Genomic DNA, 23,069 nt, shown 5'->3' with positions numbered 1-23,069 from the left:
AGTAAAAAAGGATTTAAATATTGATCTGTTTCTCATCCACACTTATCATATTGCTTCTGAAGACATGGATTTAATGGCTGGAGTCGCATGGATTATTTTTATACTGCTAGCTACCTGATTTATTGTCTATCTCTGGTTTATTTATTCATATATTATCAATGCCATACCCTTTGAGGTACATGTTTACTAGATTTCTAAATTTTCTTCAGAAAAATATTACTTGTTGATGCTTGCTTGTGTAAAGGTTGCTGCTATGTCCCTACATACGGCAGGGGTCCCTCTTTCAATGTCAGTCTACTGGGATATTTCTTCTCATTGTGTATTTAATACTTACGTTTAGGGGTGTGTTCAAATCCCTAATTTTAAGTATGAGCAATAGAAATAGTAATTACTAGTGCCTTAGCAAACACCACAAATAAATAAACTGTTCAGAAATTACAGGCTTTAGGTACAGTTCAATTCTAAATTTAAAATCTGTTAACATACCGACATCCATTTCTTATAGGTCAACGTTGCAACAGGCTGTGCCGCACGTAAGCGAAACATTGTGTTTGCCAGCAGCTTGGCAACCTTCTTTGCCCGTGCATACGACCAGCTCCGCATGGCTGCCATCTCTGACAGCAACATAAACCTTTGCGGTTCCCACTGTGGCTTATCAGTTGGTAAAATATTTTTCCTTCTGTTTTACAAGCCACAATTTAAACCCACCCATCTTCTGACAGATAGTAGCACTATTCAAACAATTTATTCCTTTTTAGCCCCACCCACTTTCCAGCACCTCCCTTTCTCCACACTCACACACTGCAGTTGCAACTTTAATTGCAATGTTTTTCATAGATTTGTGTGTAATTCACCCCCTTATTCCTGAATCTCTCTTTCTAATGTGTGTTTTATTATCCTGGTCGTTTGGAGGTGGTGCGACTTTTAGCACCCAACCCCTTCTCCCCCTCTCCATCCCCCCTGTGATTCTCGGAGGCTGTCTCCGGATGACCAGGCATCCCTTCTGTTAGCACAGGTACACTGCATGCCACTTTGACTGTTTATCCAAGGAGATCTGATCTCATTCGTATTCATAGGTATTTATAATCTTTTGGTTTAATAAACCAAAAATGCAATCTAAATTTATTGGCAGCTAACGTAATTCTAAAACATAAACCCTTTTACATATGTATGATTTTAGAGACATACACATCTTTATGAATTCTCTGAAGACTGGTTGGCACTGAAATAACCGAAAGCTTTTCGGCAATATTGCTGCGGGTTTGATACTCAGATACAATACCATAGCAGGTAAACAATGGAGAAACTTTGTCCAAAAAATACATTTTTAATAGCATAGTTATTTATAAATAAATTACAGTTGGCTGATAAATGTTAAGACATTTGCACTCTTTGTATTGCTGAATTTAATTATCATCAAAGCTCAACAGGTATGAAGTACAGTATACTGTAAATGAAACACTGTCAAAGTTGCAAAGTAACATAAATGTGTATTTCACTAATTTACTCATTTTGTATGTGTATGTCACTGGTTTTGACAGACTAGTCTAACACAGAACAAAATGAAACCATTACAATGTCAAATTAGGTAAATGCATTAACTGTGTTAAATGTGATTCATTAATTTAAATAATCTAATTTATTCTAAATGCAATAGAATCAACCTATTCTGTAAAATGTTTTTTTCAATGTACAGTAAAAAAAAAAAGAAAAGAAAGAAACTGGCAGCTACGGTTGCCAGATCTTTACCAAAAACTATTGACAACTTTCAGGCATTAAGGGACGGCATTCTGGTGTGTCTATTTTACAGTTCACAACTGTATATATCATTAAATTATACAATATTAATATTCCAACCTACTGAAACTACAAACACCTGCTTTGCATTACCTAACATAAAATAAACAAAGCTATTTCAATAAAATCTAATCAAATGTGATGGGCTTCTGCGAACATCTGTTTATTGTTTTTAATAAAAACATAATATTTTCCATTAAAGAAAACAAAATCTTATTAAACTTATTATACATTTTCCTCCTTTACTATTTATAATTCTTAGAATTATATAATTCTTACTTTTAACATATAAATAAATACAAATATTTATTACAATATTTTGAGGCAAAATTACATAATTTGTCTAGTTAAAGGGATAGTTCACCTAAAATAGAAATTCTCTCATCACATACCTCATGCCATCCCAGATGTGTATGACTTTATTTCTTCAGCAGAACACAAATTCATTTTTTTAAGAATATTGCAGCTCTGTAGGTCCATACAAAATGAATGGTGGTCAGAACTTTAAAGGTCCATAAAGCACATAAAGGCAACATAAAAGTAATCCATGTGACTCCAATGGTTAAATCCATGTTTTCAGAAGTTACATGACATGTGTGGATGAGAAACAGATCAACATGTATATCCTTCACTATAAATCTCCACATTTGACCGGAAGGCCAGTAGGTGGTAATATGCACGAAAAATGTGAATGTGCTGCCTTTATGTGCTTTTTGGAGCTTCAAAGTTCTGGCCACCATTCACTTGCATTGTATGGAGCTACAGTGCTGAAATATATTTCTAAATATATTTTATTTCTAAAATCTTTGTGTTCAGCAGAAAAAAACAAGTTATACACACTCTGGATGGCATGAGGGTGAGTAAATTATGAGAGAATAAAATGTTTGGGTGAACTGTCCCTTTAAATATAATATTATATTTCACTGCATATGGTAATGTTCACCAGTTAACCAATTAACATTTCAATAATAATGTATATATTTTTTTAATATAACACTTTTAACATTAGCATTTTTATATTCTTTTCATGTGAAATTTACTAAAAAACTTTACAGTGTGCAGTACAAATTAGAGGCTGTCAATATATTGATATTGTGCATTTTAGTGTAAATCTAAGCGTACAAAAAATGTATGTGTGCTTGAACAACACCTAATATACGGATACCTAGGAATACTGAGATCAAGTTAGTTGGTCCGTTTCTCTGTACACCTGCTTGCCTGTCTGTCTGCTTGTCCCTTTGCATGTATGTACACCTGCCTGACAAATCTGAACTACAACAACAATGCTCTTCCTAAATTAATAGTGTGAGTATGTTGCTGGGATGTGTGTATTTTAGGAGAGCATGGACCAGCTCACATGGGGTTGGAGGACATGGCTATTTTTAGAGCCATCCCCAACGCCACCATTTTCTACCCCAGTGATGGCGTGTCTGCTGAAAAGGCTGTGGAGCTTGCAGCCAATACAAAGGTATCAACTACAATGAGTCAATACAGATTTTTAATAACCAGTGTTGCTACACAATATTTACCCAAAATTAAAATCAATGTATTACATTTAGGAACTGATACACTCAGTAAATTACAAACAGTATATAATTTTCAATTAGTATTACTATTACGATTTATTTAACATCTGTCATTAAAATTCATTTTAATTTCCTCTATTTTCCTTTTCACAATTTTATTATTTACTGGATATGTGACTTGTGTTTTTGCTTTAGGGTGTTTGCTACATCAGGACCACTCGTCCAGAGACTGCAATTATTTACAACAGCAATGAGGACTTCCATGTCGGCCAAGCCAAGGTAAATCCTTCCCTTATTATTGTTAATGTAGTTTTGGCTTGTTTTACCATTCAGGTGTAATAAAAAATATTTGAGAATATATTAGTCTATTAAAGATACAAAACCTGAATAAAAACAACCATAACGCAATAATAAATGTGTATAGATTCAGCTTGATATGTTATGTTACTGATATTGTACGTATATGTGATTAGGTGGTGTGCCAGAGCAAGGATGATCAGGTTACCATGATCGGTGCAGGAATGACTCTTCATGAAGTTCTGGCTGCTGCTGAGCAGCTCAAGAAAGGTACAAATGAAACCACTTATGTCTAAGAGGCCACTCAGACATGTTTTTAAAAGTTTAATTTTTATTTGACATGGCACTTAAAAAAAAAAAAAAAAAAAAAGCACCGCTCCTGTGTGAGATGCTAAAAAACAGCAAGAGGTGAGCATTGGAGTCTGTCTAGTGCACGTCTAAGGGGCCGTTTAGAACATTCGTGCACTTAAACAAAGCTAGATAGGGACATAACGAATACAACAGAATGAAGGTATCTTGAGAATCTAAATGACATGCCGCTCCTATACATGTGATGCTGACAAAACAGAGAGACGTTATGCAATGGACCAAAATGTCCATCTATTGTGTAAGTGCATTTTCAAAGGATGAAGTTCATTTTTAGCCCGATATGGCTAAAAAATGTGCTGCTCCTGAGAAAGATGCTGAACAACAGCGAGATGCGTCCATCTGGAATACGTCTAATGGGCAATATATTTTCTATATATCTATATAGGGATGCAATGAAAAAATAAACAAACAGAACACAGGGGGAGCCTGGGTAACTCAGAGAGCATTGACGCTGACTACAACCCTTGGAGTCGCGAGTTCGAATCCAGGGCGTGCTGAGTGACTCAAGTCAGGTCTTGTAACCAACCAAATTGGCCTGGTTGCTAGGGTGGGTAGAGTCACGTTGGATTAACCTCCTTGTGGTCACTATAATGGGGTTCTCGCTCTCGATGGAGTGTGTGGTGAGTTTTGTGTGGATTCTGTGGAGAATAGCGTGGTCCTCCACACGTGCTACATCTCTGCGGTAACGCACTCAACAAGCCATGTGATAAAATGCTCAGATTGACAGTCTCAGACGCGGAGGCCATTCAGAGCGAACGCATCCTTGCGCTGAAAAAAGCTAAATAGAGAGACATAATGAAAATAACAAAATATCGAGACCTCTTTTTAACTTGAATTGATGTCTAAAAATGTACTGCTCCTGCACGGAACACAGAAAAAAACTTGTAACTCTGTCAAGCGCACGTCTAAGGGGATGTTTAGATTTAAAATGTTCTTATGCTAAAAAGAATGCAGGTGTCTTGAGAATGTTTTTAACTGTTAAGTTCTTTTTAACTTGACATAGCTTCTAAAAAGCATGCAGCTTCTGCGCGAAACTCTGAAAAACAGCGAGATGTGATGCAACAGACAAAGACATCCGTCTAGAGAAACTCTTAGTGCCGCTCAGAGTGAACACATTTTTGCACTGTAAAAAGTTAGATAAAGACATAACGAATATAACAGAATCCAGGTGTCTCGAGATGCATTTTTAAAAGTTGAAGTTCTTTTTAACTTTACATCTTGTCTAAATATGTGCCTCTCCTGCACAGGACTCTGAGAAAAGAGCGAGATCTGGCACAACGCACAAAAATGCCTGTCTAGTGCATAAAGATGTTACAATGAAACACAATGCAGGTGTCTCAAGAAGGTTTTAACAGTTGAAGATCATTTTAGATTGACGCTTCGTCCAAAAAAACGAGCCGCTGTTGCACGAGATGCTGAAGAACAGCAAGTTGTGATGAAATGGTCAAAGATGTCCGTCTAGCTAGCAAACATCTACGGGGTCATTCAGAACTAAGACATTTTTGTGCTAAAAAAAGCTAGATAGGCGCACAACAAATATAACAATGCAGGTGTCTCAATAAAGTTAATTTTAACTTGAGATGGTGTCTAAAAAGCATGCCGCTCCAGTGCAAGATGCTTAAAAAACCAGGAAGATGCAACGTAATGGTCAAAGATGTCTGTCTACAGCACCTCTGAGTGGCTGTTAAGAATACACACATCCATTTGCTAAATAAAAGCTAAAGGACACAACTATTAAAAATATAACAGAATGCAGGCATCTCAATACATGTTTTTAAAAGTTCTTTTTAACTTGACATCTAAAAACATGCCAGTCCTGTGCTAGAGGCTGAAAAAAAAAACCAGTGAGACACAAAAAATGGTAAAAGACATCCATTTAGCGCATGATTACATTGAAAAACAGAGCAAATGATGAGGAGAAAAATTATCTCCCTCTGTGTTCCATGTAAAAATATCAGCATACAGGTACGGAACGACATGAGGATGTTTTAATAACCACTTTTCCTAATACCTATTCCTTTAAAGAAGGGGTGGGGAACCTTTTTTTCCCCATTAAGGTCCATTCGAGTATTTACGAAATGATCCAAACAACTACTTGCAATTTCTGATTCAGGGTTGAAATTAACATTCACATTCCTTTTGTATCCTTTTTTTTATTATTTTTTTTTTTTTAACAGTTAATTCAAGGCCATTTTTTTGCTTTTCAAATGATTTCTCAAATGGACTCGTGGGCTGGGTAAAATGGTCTCGTGGGCCTTATATGGCCCTGAGGCCTGATGTTCCCCACCCCTGCTTTAAAGTACACTCTTCTCATGATTTGTCTTTTGTATTCCAGAGAGGATCTACATCAGGGTGATCGATCCCTTTACAATCAAACCCTTGGATGCCAAAACCATCATCGACCATGTCCGTGCCACCAGAGGTCGAGTCATCACGGTGGAGGATCATTATTATGAGGGTGGGTTTAACCTTAGAGCACAGTCTCCTTTGTTTCCAGCATACATTTCGGCATGGTTGCACATCCAAGTAGCATGAATATGTCCAGCCGAGGAGGTTGTGTTGGTCTATGAGTGATGTTGTGGCAGTCTGTAATTGGCTGCTTTGAAGAAAGCTGATGTGTTGGCAAATTGTCATTGGATCAGAGATCAAGAGGCTTTGTCTTGTCATAATAGGTCGATTTTTCGACCGTGTCGCATCGTGTTCGTTCAGGGGATAAAGAGACAGCGAGAAGCGGAGGGCTGTCAGGTCTTCTTAGGCATGCGTATGCCCACGAGGCTTGTTGTGACCTAGATAACATAGACAGCTCTGGACGTGGCATTACTGCCTGTGTGCCAGAGGTGGTGCGAGGATGGACGAGAGAGAGAGAGTGAGAGAGAGAGAGGGATGGACGAGACAGAGAGAGAGAGAGAGAGAGAGAGAGAGAGAGAGAATAACATCCAAAATCATTCTAAAAGCAAGCATCTCTTTTGCCCAGGGGAAAATTAAGAGGATAGAAAGAGAGAATATGTGATTGCAGCGAGAATGAAAGAGGCACTATTTGGGGAGACTATTAAAGGGATAGTTCACCCAAATATTAAAATTCTCTCATCATTTACTCACCCTCATACCATCCCAGATGTGTATGACTTTCTTTCTTCAGCAAAACACATTTGAAGAAAATAGAAAATATCTCAGCTCAGTAGGTCCTTAAAATGCAAGTGGATGGTGACCAGACATTTGAAGCTCTAAAAATCACAAACAGTCAGCATAAAGGTCATCCATACGCCTTAAAGAATGTCTTCTAAATTGATACAATTGCTTTTGGTTTGAAAAGGATCAATATCTAAGTACTTTTATTCTATAAACATTGCTTCCTGTCAGCAGCAGTATATGCATTCTTGAAAGCGCTGAATTCACGGGGTCTCTCATGTGATGTATACGTGTTGGCATGTTACAGACATAATCTCACGTTCTCCTCTCAGTTGAGACATCCAGGATAAGCACACAAATGCACCATTGTGAGTAAACAAACGGATACAAATACAGATCTAAACAAAACCAACTAAGCTTCTGTACAGCATTCCCTCTACTCACTTGTATCAATTGACTCTTTCTCCAAGCTACTGACCAATCCTACCTTGCCAACCATTGCCCTCCACTCTGTTTGTTATTTTTTATTGTATAGGCGTAGTGACACTACATTTTGCGCCCCATTTACTTCCATTCAAACACATCCAAGAGCAGGAGACTAGAAATCAGGGGCGTAGGAGCCATTATACGTGGGGGACACATTTCAAAATCTAAGTTTTGTCCCCCCCACTATTTCCCAATGTAAGATTTTGTTTTGCATTGCCTGCCTATCTCTGCTGATTTCGGAGTCTCCAAATGAATCCATTCTGTAACTTTTAAATAGGCCTACGCCCAATTCAAAGTCACGTTGCTCGCGGTACTAGACAGATCCGCAGACTGTACGCTCCACAAAGTTGCGTTCAGACGTTCAGCTGTTTTCTTCAGCAGTCTGTTCAAGTTGCAGCTGACAGCCTGTTCTGCATCTAAAGGTAAAACCTCCCACACTTGTCTGTCTGGAGTAAAGTTTTAGAAAATCTTCTTGACTGACAGATCGCGTTCCTTCATCGTTTTGTCGCTATGGTTACACACACACACACACACACGCGTTGGCGGTGCGCTCAAAGACATCTGTCAGTTGTGCAGTTACCCAAAATCTCATGAATGAAGTTAAAACCCTTCATGTCACTGTTGGAAATAAAATCGACTAGCAAAAATACAGGAGGCCGCCTTACAAACGAGTGTGTGTGGAGGATATTGTCATTTCGCTGTAAGGTTTTGATAGCGTCATTTATTTATAAGGAGGGCAACACTCCAGTCCAGGAGGTGGCACTAATGCACCTAAAAACTGTTTATTTATGTATGCTTCGTCAGCCGGTGTTTTTATTTCTTGTATGTAAATCTAGTATGATGTAAATGTGAGGTAAGTTAACGTAGCAAAGGAAACGTGGAAGTAAAAATACTGAAATAAATACTGATAACATATTTTGGGCGGTTTTGTTTGCATTTTGGCGGTTTTTGAACAGTTTTTGGGCTAATTCAGCCGATGAAATGGCAGATTGCTGGTTTTCAGTTTGATCATCAGTTTTGTTGTATTTTGAAACTGTCAAATATAGCCTTAGAAGCAAACTATCTAATTTTATGTGGTGTAAAACAGGCAAATGTTAGCTAATTAGTTAACTAGCTATATGCTATCAAAGCCGATGAACAGCCAAGAGTGTGTGAATGTGCCATTGATACGTGTCCATAAACTATGTAGAAGTAACATTAGTCACAAATTGTTCACACAGAGATGAGCATCCTACAGTACTTTAAGAGGAAGAGGACAGAGGAGAACGGGCTTGTAAGTTTAATGGATAGCTACATACAGTATATTCTAAAATTCACATAGTAAAAGCACTTTAGATCAAATTAGGCCAACGGCATGTCATCAGAGTTTGCATTGAAACCAGTTCTGTGTCCTCAAACATTTGTTACTTTCCTAGACAGGAGATGAAGAGACCACAGAACAGGGAGAGTTAGGGCCAAGTGAGACACAGGTAATGGGAATATAACAGAATGCTCATTTGTGTAGGATAACAGAATACATTGCTACTGTGTCCAGCTAATTTAACTAGTTGTTCTTATGATTAATATACAGGTGCTGGTCATATAATTAGAATATCATCAAAAAGTTAATTTATTTCAGTAATTCCATTCAAAAAGTGAAACTTGGATATTATATTCATTCATTACACACAGACTGATATATTTCATTTAATTGTGAGGATTAAAACTGACAACTAATGAAAATACCAAATTCAGTATCTCCGAAAATTAGAATATTACTTAAGACCAATACAAAAAAAAGATTTTTAGAAATGTTGGCCAACTAAAAAGTATGAACATGTAAAGTATGAGCATGTACAGCACTTAATACTTAGTTGGGGCTCCTTTTGCCTGAATTACTGCAGCAATGCGGCGTGGCATGGAGTCGATCAGTCTGTGGCACTGCTCAGGTGTTATGAGAGCCCAGGTTGCTCTGATAGTGGCCTTCAGCTCTTCTGCATTGTTGGGTCTGGTGTATTGCATCTTCCTCTTCACAATACCCCATAGATTTTCTATTGGGTTAAGGTCAGGCGAGTTTGCTGGCCAATTAAGAACAGGGATACCATGGTCCTTAAACCAGGTACTGGAAGCTTTGGCACTGTGTGCAGGTGCCAAGTCCTGTTGGAAAATGAAATCTGCATCTCCATAACGTTGGTCAGCAGCAGGAAGCATGATGTGCTCTAAAACTTCCTGGTAAACTTCAGAAAACACAGTGGACCAACACCAGCAGATGACATGGCACCCCAAACCATCACTGACTGTGGAAACTTTACACTGGACTTCAAGCAACGTGGATTCTGTGCCTCTCCTCTCTTCCTCCAGACTCTGGGACCTTGGTTTCCACATGAGATGCAAAATTTGCTCTCATCAGAAAAGAGGACTTTGTGCTTTATTAAATCCAGAGTCAACGCAGCCGTCTACCAGAACATTTTCAGAGCTTCATTTTCCGGCAGGATTTGCACCTGCCCACACTGCCAAAAGAACCAAAAGCTGGTTCAATGACCATGGTATTACTGTTTAACTACTGTGTGATTTCATGTAATATTCTATTTTTTGGGGATTTTGATTTCATGGGTTTCATAAGCTGTAAGCCATAATCATCAAAATTATAACAAATAAAGGCTTGAAATATCTTACTTTGCTTGTAATGAGTCTATATAATATATTAGTTTCACCTGTTAAGTTGAATTCTTGAAATAAATCATCTTTTTGATGATATTCTAATTTTATGACCAGCACCTGTATATATTTGAATGTAAAATGAGTTTATCGCTGAAGCTTTATAATGATAAGCTACGCTAAGTAAAGTGGCTTTTTATGATAACAATTTATAGAGTTTGATTTGTGTTATCAACATCAACTCAGTCTCCATCCATCACCAGGCTCTGCCTCAGCCTCTCTCCATTGCCAACCTCTTTATCACAAGGCTCTGTCCCAGCCCGATCATCTTCTAAATGGTGTGTTTTCATTTATGTGTTCTTTATTAAATAAAGTATGTTTTTGTACAGTTCATGGTATGTAGTCATTTGGTTGTAGTTATATTAGATTGCTTCTCTCTGTTTTTATAATCTACCCAGTCTGTCACTGCATATACCCTCTTACAACCAAACTAAGTAGTACAGTCTGTTCCGAAAAGTCATTAGAAATGAGCATTTCAGTGCTTTATATATATTAAAAATATTTTAAAAAGCGGGGAATTCCCCCCGAACCCCCCTAGCATTTCCTGTCCCCCCCCAGGTTCAAAATTGCTCCTACGCCCCTGCTAGAAATGCAAGACCATGCTGCATGTTGGATTGTATCGACTCCAGGAAGAGTAGCTGCTCGTGTGCAGCTAATGGAGATTGAAATAAATAAAATAAATAAATAAATAAAATAAATAAATGGAAAGAAATTTAGCATTTTGTTGCATACAAAGATGCAAGTTTGGTGAACTCTGACCTGCCAATAAGAATGTCGAGAAGACACGTGACCAAAAGAACATTGAAATGTCATATACTGATACTGATTAAAAGAAAACAAAGTTTTAATTGTTGCAGGAAAGTGAGTAGATGGTATATTCTAACCATTCAAACATAACATTATTTGTTATTTGGGATTTATAACATATTCAAACCAAATGTCCTCGCTAATGACATCTTCCCCTGGTCTGTTGCAATGTCCAAAATAATTTCACATGCTCAAAGTCTAGTGTGATCAGGGCTTTAGCCTATGTAAGTTCTGTGTTTGGATAGTTTTCAAATTATATTGACTGAAATTATCCAAAATATGGTGAAACTTGGCATTTTGAAATTGATACATCCTGAATTCTAATAAGTGTTTTGATGTCATAAGATGGCATTGTGTCATAAACAAGGCAAAAATTATTTCTGAATGGATCATTTATCTTTTTTCTAGTGTTCATTTCAACAGGAACCTGCTGTGATATGTACAATGAGGAACATTAGTTAAAATATAGGTAAAGTAACATGAATACATGAGACCAGAGGCTCTATTTTCTTGACCGTGGTAGGTGAATGACCATGCACTACCTCTTATCAAATTTTCGTGCCAGCGCAAAGTGCTAGTGGGTATGGGAGGAAGTGTTTGTGCTATATGTGGGTGTATGCTTGCAAACTGTGGATGTATTGTAGGTTAATGAATTGTTGCAAAGCGCAATCTGCTATTTTCCCCGTCTGATCTCGGCACAAAGTCTAAAATCAGTTCCTGCATGGCTGCTTGAAATTCCACCAGCAGATGATATCAAAAGCAATCGATCGCTTTTAATACTAGCCATGATTTGTGTATCAGTAGATCAATATGACAAAATAATAAAATGTGTATTTTGTATAGCACTTTCCAAAGCTCAAGGACACTGTACATAAATTTAACATTAAACAGAGTAACGTATAGCAGATATTTATTACGAAACAACGAATAATGGGAGAGAAACAAAGCATATTTCAATGAGGTGAGACACGTGCAAGCAGGACGAGAGCCAGCGGTCCCAAAGGGGGTGATTGAGAACATACAACACATACAGTACATTGAGGGGATGCATTGCATACAGCCCATTTAGACAACCAAATTCTCATTAATGGGTTTATTTGCATAGACTTTGCTTGACAGGAAATGGAATATATAATAGGACAAAGACGGTGCAATAACTGGAGAAGAATCTCAGAATGAAATTACACTTGACCCAGCCCATTAGTGCTTTGCAGCATGGTTTTGCCAACCCACTTGTTCATGGCCGTGCCCACTGACTTTGCGCATATGATGTATTGCATAGCTCTGTACTTAAGGCATAGAGCTTCAAACAAATAGGGCCTCAAGTTGTTCTCTACCTACTTTTCTTATTTCTACCAGTTGTAATTCCACAGGTGGCCTGGGGGAGGCGGTGTGTTCTGCAATTGTGAATGAGCCTGGCTTCACTTTGCAGCATCTGGCTGTCTCTCATGTTCCCCGCAGTGGCAAAATGTCCGACCTGCTCAAAATCTATGGCATTGACCGCGACTCCATTGTGCAGATGGTCAGGAAGATGCTCAACAGCTCGGCCAATGCCAAGTGAACCTGTTCACTTTGCCCCGCCCACTCCACCCAGATCAGCTAATCAAATAACCAGCACTACAATCACAATGTCACATGACTTCTACTCAGATTGTGGCCCCTTCCACCACCTTGTTCACTGTGAATGACCCTTATGTGAGTAAAATAGTAATGTGAGATAATAAGTGGTCTGCATTTTAAAGTATTGTTCACATTTAGTTTTTTTTGGTTTTCTTGCAAATAAATACTAATGCACACACAGGATCTATTTTAGTCACTGACAGGATAAAGTCAACATGAAATGGTGTTCGCAACCCATTTTATTTCCATGTGACATATTTTGAGTGAAATAGCTTATTCAAGGAGAAAAAGTGTGAAGGACTACTTCCTTTCTGAAACTCTGCTTGCTTGTTGATTGAAATTTATGCGGCCTTAATGACATCATTTGAAAAGGAAAGTTGTTTCAGAGGCGGAGCTTGGAAAAATTATGTAGACATATTTTTTTCTTTAAAATTATAGGCACATATGAATCGTTCACAATAAGATCAGAAACATGTATTAAGGAACTAAATAGGGTACATTTTGATTTCATGTTGACTTTAAACTAAAAAATGAAAAGGTCAGCAATGCTAAAATAGTGGCTGCAATTTTGCATCATGAAATCGTCAATATGGTGGATCATGTGATGCTCATGTGTTCTTAACAGTGATGTTTGATAAGACCCAATAATAAAATATTATTGCACCAATATATTTTAATACTTTTTTATTACGATGTAGCTACGAAGATAGGGCGGGTCTGGATTCCATGGGACTTGGGAAATAACAACATAATATAAGTGTGTTAAAACATTGTTTGACGTTACATTAGTAGAGTGTTGTCCAAAGACAAAACAACAATAAGAAAAGATTATCAAATGAGATTGTCTGTAGGGTGGTTCAATTCAAACTGTTCAGTTAAGTAATTAATGGTTGTCTTCTGTGAAACAGTTTGTAGTGTGGTGTTTACAAAGATGGAATGGCATTTTGTGGTGTTATAAGCATGAAACTTGGTGAATTTCTGGTCTTAGGGTTAGGGTATGGTTGCTGTTACATATAAACTGTTAGCCTGCAACAAACACTTTTTCAGTTAATTTTCTATGTATCTCAACAAGTCATTGATTAAAGCCCTCTGCATTTGAGTTTGAGAGTACAAGTGTGTCCTGCCTGTTTTATTACATTAGTACGTGCCAGTTTGTGAGTGAAGATGTGAGATTTATAATCCTCATATCCACATGAACGCATAAATAGACACCTGCAACAAACATTGACAATGAGTCACATTTTTAGTTTGTGAACCAAAATACAATACTTTTTCTTTTTTATATTTTTCTTCCTTACCTTTAGCTCTGCACTTCAATCATAGTGATGCCATCTATTTTTCTCCCTGTTTTAAAACCAAGAACAACAGAATCTGTTGAGAGTGTGTATAAATAAGATTACTCTAATGCCACACATTGTGAAACTCCAAATTATCTGCAATATATTTCATATAGTTCTTGGGATGTTTTCTCACCACAGAGCACTGTATTTACGCTTTGCTCCTCTTGCAGCAAACACAGCAATGCCCCAGCCACAGGAAAGCGTGTAAACTGTAAATCAATAAGAGAAGTTTGTTAATTTAAATAAAATGTAGCTTAGATCACTTAATTATAGGGAACCGGGGCTAGTTGTCACATGAACTAAATCTCAGTAACTGTAAGGTTTTGAGTTAGAAGTCAAATTATACAAATGTGTGTTTTCTCTAGTGGTTTTGGATGTTGGTTTCAAATATCTAATTTAAAAACTCTTTTAAATTATATTTTTGGTGAATTAAGAAATATAACCACATAACAACTCTAATTTGTACATATAATGGAATTGTAATACATCGTACTGTGACATGATCACACAGGAAGGCTGCATGTTGTTCTTGAGAGTTCCGTTATCTTAGGATCAGCCATATTACGCCGACTCACCGACAAGCACCATTGCCATCAGACATTTTTACATGTTTACGGCTCTAGTGTGTTTACTAGGGATGGGCGGATCGATACTAAAGTATCGATACTTCCTATACTGATGTGGTATCAACAAAGATGAATTATGACTTGCAAAGGCCCCGGGGCCAATTATCTCCAAGGCCCCCCTCCAAAAGTTGTTGACAGGGTTTTGTTTTCATTGTTGATGGGTTTTCGAGATGGGGGTTCACCAAACTGGATCACGCAACCTTAAAGCCCAATAATTTAAGTTACTAATTTTATCCAAAGAATTAGTCGAAATTCAATTTAATAGAGGTATCGGTATTGGTATCGATATCAAGTAATTGGTATCGGATCGAAAAGAAAATATGTGGTATCGCCCATCCCTAGTGTTTACCTTCCCCTTTGGCGTGGCAGGGTGGGCATTGTGGTAGGATTCTGCATTGCATTCAGGAAATAATTGTGAGTGTGACTCGGAAGTTACATATTTCCCCTAAAATTTTCTTTTTCCTCCACTGATGGTTTAGGTTTGGGGTATGGGTTGGGAGGTAGTTTATAAAATGTCTATTCCTCCTTACTGTATTACAACCTAAATTACAGCTAGCTAACAACTAGCTTTTGGTGCCCCTCAGTGGACATTACACCTGGCCCAACAACACTTATCGCTTTGGCCACTGGGAGCAGTATTTAGAATTTCAGAAAGCACAGATTGATTTTAGCTAAAGAAAACAAACTTATTGTTTCCGATTTCACTGTGAGATCAGTCTGCGTACGACTTGGCTTGAATGAAATGGTAAGACTTTTATTCCCATTGAGACCAATCAATCAACAAACCGAATTTCAAATCGATAAAATACAGGCATCAGATTTTTTGCTATAGCCTCCTATCCAATACTTTATTTTAAGCAAGTACTGTAAACATCTGTGAACAAATTTGGTTACTCATTCCATATTTATTTATGCAATACAAATGACTGATGTATGTCAATAACCTGAAATATGATTCCCTTGTCTCGTTATGAGCTTCATTTTCTTTTTTCCATGGTACACAATTTATTTTCCAAGTAAAATCATGGTTACGTTTAAGGCTTGGGTAAGGGGTCAGACTTTATGGTAAGGCTTAGGTTTGGGGTTAAACTTACAGTATATGAAAAAATCCTTATATTGTTTGTTGGTTCATTTAATTTTTTCTATAGGTGTAAAAGTTGTATGTTTATGAAAGTGAGTCAACTAGATTTTGTCACCTCAATTATTACAACTTCTCAGGCACCATGTTGGAATTGGCAGGTTTCACTGATACAACTTACACTATATAGTGGTCAACATGTGTTCAATAAACTTTACCAGGGCAATAATGTGGAAATGTTCAATAGTATATTTTTGTTTTGTTTTTAGAAGAAGTATTTGACTTTCAGAAATAAACTACATGAGAAATATCATCGCAGTACAAAGTGTGACAAATAGACCTGGTCTTCCGTATATTATAAAATATTAAACAACATTGTTTAACGACTTTTAACTGTCACTTTTTAGTATTGACCTTATGGGACCTTATGTTAGGAAATTAATCACAGATTTTAGCTAAGGATCTCTATCAATCCAGCACTTTCAAGCATTGTTTTTTTTTTATCTAGAAGCTGCACAGAAGAGGTGTATCTCAAAAAATAAAGCACAATTGAGGAAGGTACCATGATAAGAGTGGAGATGCAGAATAGTCACAAACAAAGCAGCACAATAACCCCAGATAACATCTGTAGAGTAGGAGAGAATGAAGAAAATGAAGGAAAAAAAAAAATATATATATATATATATATATATATATATATATATATCAAATGGTCTGTGGAATGATTAAAGCAGTTGATTTAAACTTAATGAAATTACCTTTCCAGTGGTAAGGTGGCCCTTTACATCTTGTAGTGTGTGGTGGCAAACCTTATGGACAAAACAACAAAAAAATTCCTCTTCACAGTAACTGCTCAACCAAACCTGTATAATATCAACTGTCATTTAAAGTTATAGGAAGATGAGGTAAGATGCCACCCTTAAAAACAATGTGAATTTACTTTAAATTGTAACATATATAGATATACATTTAGCATACAGTATGTTGATGCATCATCCAATATATTATCAAAGGAAATATACACATTGTTGTCTTAGCATAAAATGTAAAATTATGAAAAGGGGCCATCTTGTCCCACTACTATAACAATTTTATATAATTATTATACTTCACACATTTCACATCTTTCAATGTCCCAGTAATACTTTACAATAAGGTACCATTTGTTAACATTGGTTAAATTTTCACCCAGTAATTTTTGTCCTCATTTAAATAGGCCTAGATTTACTTTTAAAGAAATGAACAGTAATTTTGAAACACATACACACACATGCACGTTGTGTTTCCATGTTTTATGGGGACTTTCCATAGACATTATGTTTTTTATACTGTACAAACTATATATTCTATTTCCTAACCCTTCCCCTAAACTTAACTTTCTGCATTTTTACATTTAAAAAATATATAATTTAGTATGATTTATAAGCTGTTTACCTCATGGGGACCGATAAAATGTCCCCACAACGTAAAAAATTTTGGGTTTTACTATCCTTATGGCGACATTTGGTCCCCACAAAGTGATAAATACACGCTCTCTCTCTCTCTCTCTCTCACACACACACACACACTCTCTCTCTCACACACACTCTCTCTCTCTCACTCTCTCTCTCTCTCACACACACACACACACACACACTCTCTCTCTCTCACTCACACACACACACACACTCTCACTCTCACTCACACTCTCACACACTCTCTCTCTCTCTCTCTCTCTCACACACACACACACACACACACATACACACACCTAGCTAACGTTAGCTGGCTACGATTTCAGTACAGTAATATCAAAGATCCTTGCTCCTTCTCAATTATCTGGTAATATTCTATTCACAAAATACAACCAATAGTACGGTAATGTTAAAACTTACTTGTGAAAAGTAATCCCCTTGCTATGGTCCACCGATTAGAACAGGAAAATGCTCCACAGTGCTCTGGCATCTTAAATGCTGCCGCGCAACGAAAGTAGGAGTACGACCGTTTTAGGATGGCGGCCGTATTTCTTAGTGCGCAACGGCCAATAGGGCATCTAGTCTCTATATAATATCTATGGATATGACTCCGCTGAGCGCGTACGTCTCTGGCTCAGCCCCAGCCAGCGAGCGAAAGCACAGTTTCAATTTATCAGTTGGTCAAGTCACGCACTCATCGTTCTACTCACACCAGTGAGATCGAAATTCAGTGATTCCTCTGCGTACCACTTGAGAACCACTGACCTAATGCATTAACTAATGTTAACAAATGGAACCTTATTGTAAAGTGCAATGTCCCTGATACACAATAACATATCTTACCACAGCATGCACCTGTAAACTCAAAAATGATGGCGAAGAACACACCAAGGACCAAGGGAACAGAAGCGGCTGAGAAAAATACAAATATTGACAGTTTCAGTTAAACCACACATTTTGTATTCAGTGAAAGAGAAACTAAAATCTCAAAAACCGGCTATTAAACATGAGCAATGATCATTTTCACAAACACTTAGTGTTGTTGAGTGTAAATACTGGAACAGAAAGTCTATTTCTTACAATAATATGGCCTGTAGAGTATTAGTGCACAGCCCAGGCCAAAGCAAACAGAGAAGAAATGGTAATATTTATCTGTGGAGTAAAAAATAAATCAACAATATTATTAAAATAAATAATACAAATTACAACTTTCAGTTTTGATTTTACAAGAGTTGATTTGGCAAACTTACAATGATTGAAGTAATCCACAGCATTCTAAAACAGAATTACAGATTCTTATTAAATATTAGAATTTTACTTTAGTTTTATAAGGTTTTAGTTTGAGTTAAACACACAGACTACACTATGGGCCTATTATTTAAGGTCTCAAAGTAGACTTGCAAAGTTTAAATTCATGTAAAAAAACATTGTAAATTCACTTGGTCAAATTAAGCAAAATGATATCCATATATTCTTACCATTGGGTCGACACTTCACCTGGGACACAGCATCAACATTCACATTACTTTGATACAGTGGTTTAATTGTGTTGTAACCTTTAACATTGACAGTGACTAATGTAAAACGATGGTATGCATGTAAATTCCCAAATCATATTTTCACTTTCAGTTTGATGAGCAAAACCAGATATAGCAAAACATTTTATGCACAATAGTCACATGAAATTGATGTGACAAAACCCCGAAAAGCTGACAATACAAGGAATGCAAGTTAAAGGGATAGTTCACCCCAAATTAAAATTTCTCTAATGATTTACTTATCCTCATTATATCCCAGATGTGTATGACTTTCTTCTGCAGAACACAAAAAAATGTTTTTTATAAGAATATCTATGCTCTGTATATTGAAAAAAAAATAAGAATTAGCTTCAGAGTTTTGGACCCTGTTGAAGAATTCAACAGGGTCCAAAACTCTGAAGCTAAATTTTTTTTTTAAATAAAATAAAGGAAGCATAAAAGTAATCCACATGACTCTTGTGGTTAAATCCATGTCTTCATAAGTGACATATAGTAAATAAAGAGAGTATTTTAATTTTGGGGTGAACGATTCCTTTAAGCTCGATTAACAGCATTATAGGCCTATTAGTGGCATAATGTTGATAAGGCTACCACAAGCAAACAAATAAATAATAAGATTTTAATTATTTATCTATTTATTTATTTTTTTGTAAGAAAACTTGCAAAGAGGTACTTGCAGTGGAATTGAATGGGGCCAGTCCATAAAAATTCAAATACACACATTTCAAAAGTATAGCCACACTCGTTTACATAATTTTAGTGTGATAAGATCGCTCACTGATTTGATCTGTGTGAGTTATTTCGAACATAACATGACATTCATGACAGTGTAATTCAGATTTGCCTTACTTCCACTCACTTCCAGTGTAAGTGCTTTAATGTTACCGCAAATATTTGTTTTTAAATCTGGTCAAACATATTTGTCGATTGAGTGTATCTTGTATTGAACTTGGAACATTCTGACAATTAAAGGAATATTAAGGGGCCATTACAAGCTCAGTCGACAGCATTTTTGGCATAATGTTGATTACCATAAAAAATAACAGCAACTTTCTTCCCTCCTTTTCTTTAAATAAGGCAAAAATCTGGGTTATATTGAGACACTTACAATAAAAGGCAGAAATGTGAAGCTTATAATTTTTTTTTAAACTCACTTACATTAATTATTCTGTTAAAACGTGTGTGAGCTGTTAATTTGTTTTTTGATGTTTTTATGGTCGTTTTAAGGTTTTAGGGTTAACAGCGTTACGTCATGGCATCGAAGTAGGACAACTGAATATAACTTTACATATAAAAGGTTAGTAAGCGATTTTATCACACTGAAATCATGTTAAAGAGCATATTGTTTACATCTCGTGGCTATATTTTTGAAACAGTGAGCATTTTAACGTTTACAGATTGGCCTTTTTGTTCTTTAAGAAAAGGAGGGACGAGTTCAAGTTATTTGTTGACATCAAACTATTTTGTTAACCAACATTATGCCACAAATACTGTCGACTGACCTTAACCTTTATTTAAAGGTGGGGTATGTGATTTTCTTTTTTGACCATTTTTTCAAAATAACTTGAAATCCTATTCCTAACCCAATTACTGGCTGTAAATTAGAAGCACTGAAATGAAAATTAAGCAATTTAATCATCTGTGGAACGGGCAGGACTCGAAAAACTCCAGCCAATCATTTTCAAGACCATCTAGAATCATTGGACAGAAAATGTGTCAATCAAACGGTCGTACCATGCCCCCTCCCCCACCACCCTGGCGCGCGTGTCCCGTTCGTGCGCATACTCAAAGCTCGTGACCCAGTAACAGGAAGCGATTGTATTTATGTATGGAGAATAGAGCTTTTATAGTGCTAGTGGGGTTGTTCCACATTTCTATGAATCCTGTTTTGAATAGAAGACCGCTGTACAGACGCCAGGGCTGGCGATGTTCTTTTTTTTTTTTTTACAGTTATGAGAAAATCAGCTCTACACCTTTCAAGAGTGGTATGCGACCCCCTCCTCCTGCTGTATCAACAATTTGCTCTGAAAAATTGTCTGACAGGTGAATGCACTGTTTGACTAGTGAGTCTAGAACACTGCTAGAACACTGCGCATCTGAGTTTTCGCTCGTGCATGATTGCGCGTCCATGTTTTTCGAATGGGTGGAGTCAGGGCCAGCGTTGGAGGAGAGAAGGTAGGACCTTAGAGTTGTGTATTTTCAAAACCTGCCGGCCGTTTTGCAAATCACATACCCCACCTTTAACCCGAAATATTCCTTTAATTTTCAAAAATTGTATTTGGTATTCCACCAGCAGGTGGAAGCATTGAGCAACATTTGAGCGCAGATTGGCATTCTATTATAGAACCATCTGCGCATCTGACGCAAAAGAGACTTGCCTTCGTATACGGAAAGCAAAGCACTATGGTTGTTGTAGTCTAGCGACAGACATATTGTTCTTCACAACTCATTCATGTGGTGAATAGAACGACATTACCCAAAAGACATGAGTAAAAAAATCACTTCCAGCTGGATGATCTCACAGCAAACTGACTTCCCCTCTTAATCTTATACTGCGTACACACTGCCAGCGACTTTATCGCTGCAGGTCGCCAGTGGCTGGCGGTGAAGTCGCTAGTGGGTGTTCCCACTACTGGTTGCCTAGTAACGTTTATAAATGACATTCACGGATGTCATTCCATTGCTGTTGACAGCGAATCTCTTTTCTTGCCACTAAAAACAAACATTTTGTAGGGAAAAGACTAAATATAAATGGAATCAGTACATAAAATGCTTTATATCAAAGATGAATGAGAAACAAGGCATGCTGTTTGCCAGAGCGGCTGTTTATCTGCGGCGTAAATGCAAATGTCGGTCTGTCTGGGTCCATAAAATCCCTGCGATCTCAGATACACCTTTCCACGCAGTATTTTTCTTTAAAATGTCCTTGTACGTGGGAAGAGACATATCATAGAGCACTGGAACATTTCTAACAGCAAGAATTAGCCTCATCCAGCTTTCCGTTTTTGCAGGAGCTGAGAGAAAGAGAGAAGGATCACGTGAGCTCTCCCGTCGTCTCTCCTATTGGCTGTCGCTTCCGTTAGTCGCTCCAAAGTTGAACTTTTCTAACAACAAACATTTTGGAGGGAAAAGCCTAAATATAAATGGAATCAGTACATAAAATGCTTTATATCAAAGATGAACGAGAAATGAGGCGTGCTCTTTGCCATAGCGGCGGTTTATCTGCGGCGAAAACGCAAACGCCGGTCTGTCTGGGTCCACAAAACCATTCAATCTCGGAGTCAGCACGGCGAATACCACCGGCTGGTGCAGGAGCTGCGACTGGATGAAATCCGGTTCCAGCAGTACTTCAGGCTTGACAGGACCCAGTTTGAAGCAATAGCGTCTGGCTGCAGACTTGCACTCTCAGACTTGCACGCTCAGACACGAGCGCTTCCGCTGCAAGTGACGTCACTTGCACGCTCAGACACTAGCGCTTCCGCTTCAGCGTAAACTATTGACTTGTTAAAAGTTTAAATAATGTAAATCGCTGGTACAATTTTCTGAATTGGCTGCAAAATGACAATTTCATTATTATTATTATTACTGAACAAAACGAGCTAATGCCTGTCAGTCTAACTCTGTTTACTTTAAACAAAGACTGGCTGTGTCGGATTGAGAACAGATCATTCAAAAATCGTTTCAGTAAACATTATATATATATATATATATATATATATATATATATATATATATATATATATATATATATATATATATATGTATATATATATATGCTTTTTCGTTACATGATAAGATTTTTACATTTTACCTTAATATACGCTATTTTTTATCTCTGATACAAATAAAAATAAATTAATGTTATGCCTAACAACCACTCACGGTATTAAATACATAAAGGAAACTATTTAATAGAGTGCTATTACATGGTTTGCACGTTGAACCCAGTGAAGTTCAATAGCGTTTGGACCGTCCCGTCCTGTTTTAATGTCTACATTTTTTGTAAAATACGTACTGTAAAATACATGCAATATTCGGTCATTCGACCTTGCATCTCAGTTCAGTTCAGCACAGCTCATTACATTAGCGGAAGCGCTTGTGTCTGAGCGTGCAAGTCTGAGCGTGCAAGTCTGAGAGTGCAAGTCTGCAGCCAGACCCTTCTCGTTTGAAGAGCTGCTGCAGAGGGCTGAGAGAGAGAATGATCACGTGAGCTCTCCCGTCTTCTCTCCTATTGGCTGTCGCTTCCGTTAGTCGCTCCAAAGTTGAACTTTTCTCAACTTTGTCGCGTCGCTGGACACGCCCACA

General features: G+C 37.3%; 1 protein-coding gene and 2 long non-coding RNA genes across 6 annotated transcripts in view; 1 reads left to right on the top strand and 2 right to left on the bottom strand.

The window, feature by feature from the left end:
- The window catches only part of LOC127632915 (transketolase-like), a 42,497-nt gene extending 29,819 nt beyond the window's left edge, over positions 1 to 12,678 (top strand). For 2 of the 4 annotated variants that reach the window (XM_052111752.1, XM_052111751.1), the window contains 6 exons: positions 506 to 533; positions 3,135 to 3,265; positions 3,519 to 3,602; positions 3,797 to 3,890; positions 6,325 to 6,447; positions 12,482 to 12,678. In XM_052111752.1, coding sequence (XP_051967712.1) covers positions 506 to 533; positions 3,135 to 3,265; positions 3,519 to 3,602; positions 3,797 to 3,890; positions 6,325 to 6,447; positions 12,482 to 12,669 — 648 coding nt within the window. In that variant the 3' untranslated portion in view covers positions 12,670 to 12,678. Of the gene's footprint in view, positions 1 to 505; positions 663 to 3,134; positions 3,266 to 3,518; positions 3,603 to 3,796; positions 3,891 to 6,324; positions 6,448 to 12,481 lie in introns of all 4 variants that reach the window. The other 2 variants (XM_052111750.1, XM_052111753.1) reach the window with 1 other exon arrangement.
- A 29-nt stretch (positions 12,679 to 12,707) lies between these two features.
- LOC127632916 (uncharacterized) lies at positions 12,708 to 17,979 on the bottom strand. Its single transcript, XR_007969152.1, has 6 exons — positions 17,647 to 17,979; positions 16,531 to 16,581; positions 16,335 to 16,397; positions 14,202 to 14,277; positions 14,027 to 14,072; positions 12,708 to 13,940 (listed from the first exon to the last, which is right to left on the bottom strand). It is a non-coding gene; the product is annotated as an uncharacterized LOC127632916 (long non-coding RNA).
- Positions 17,980 to 18,319: 340 nt separating this feature from the next.
- On the bottom strand, positions 18,320 to 18,792 carry LOC127632917 (uncharacterized). Its single transcript, XR_007969153.1, has 3 exons — positions 18,705 to 18,792; positions 18,477 to 18,501; positions 18,320 to 18,378 (listed from the first exon to the last, which is right to left on the bottom strand). It is a non-coding gene; the product is annotated as an uncharacterized LOC127632917 (long non-coding RNA).
- Positions 18,793 to 23,069: the final 4,277 nt, after the last annotated feature.

This window comes from Xyrauchen texanus, chromosome 39 (assembly GCF_025860055.1).
Source record: "Xyrauchen texanus isolate HMW12.3.18 chromosome 39, RBS_HiC_50CHRs, whole genome shotgun sequence".
NCBI classification, from domain to species: domain Eukaryota; kingdom Metazoa; phylum Chordata; class Actinopteri; order Cypriniformes; family Catostomidae; genus Xyrauchen; species Xyrauchen texanus.
This window is presented reverse-complemented; position numbering and strand designations above follow the sequence as displayed.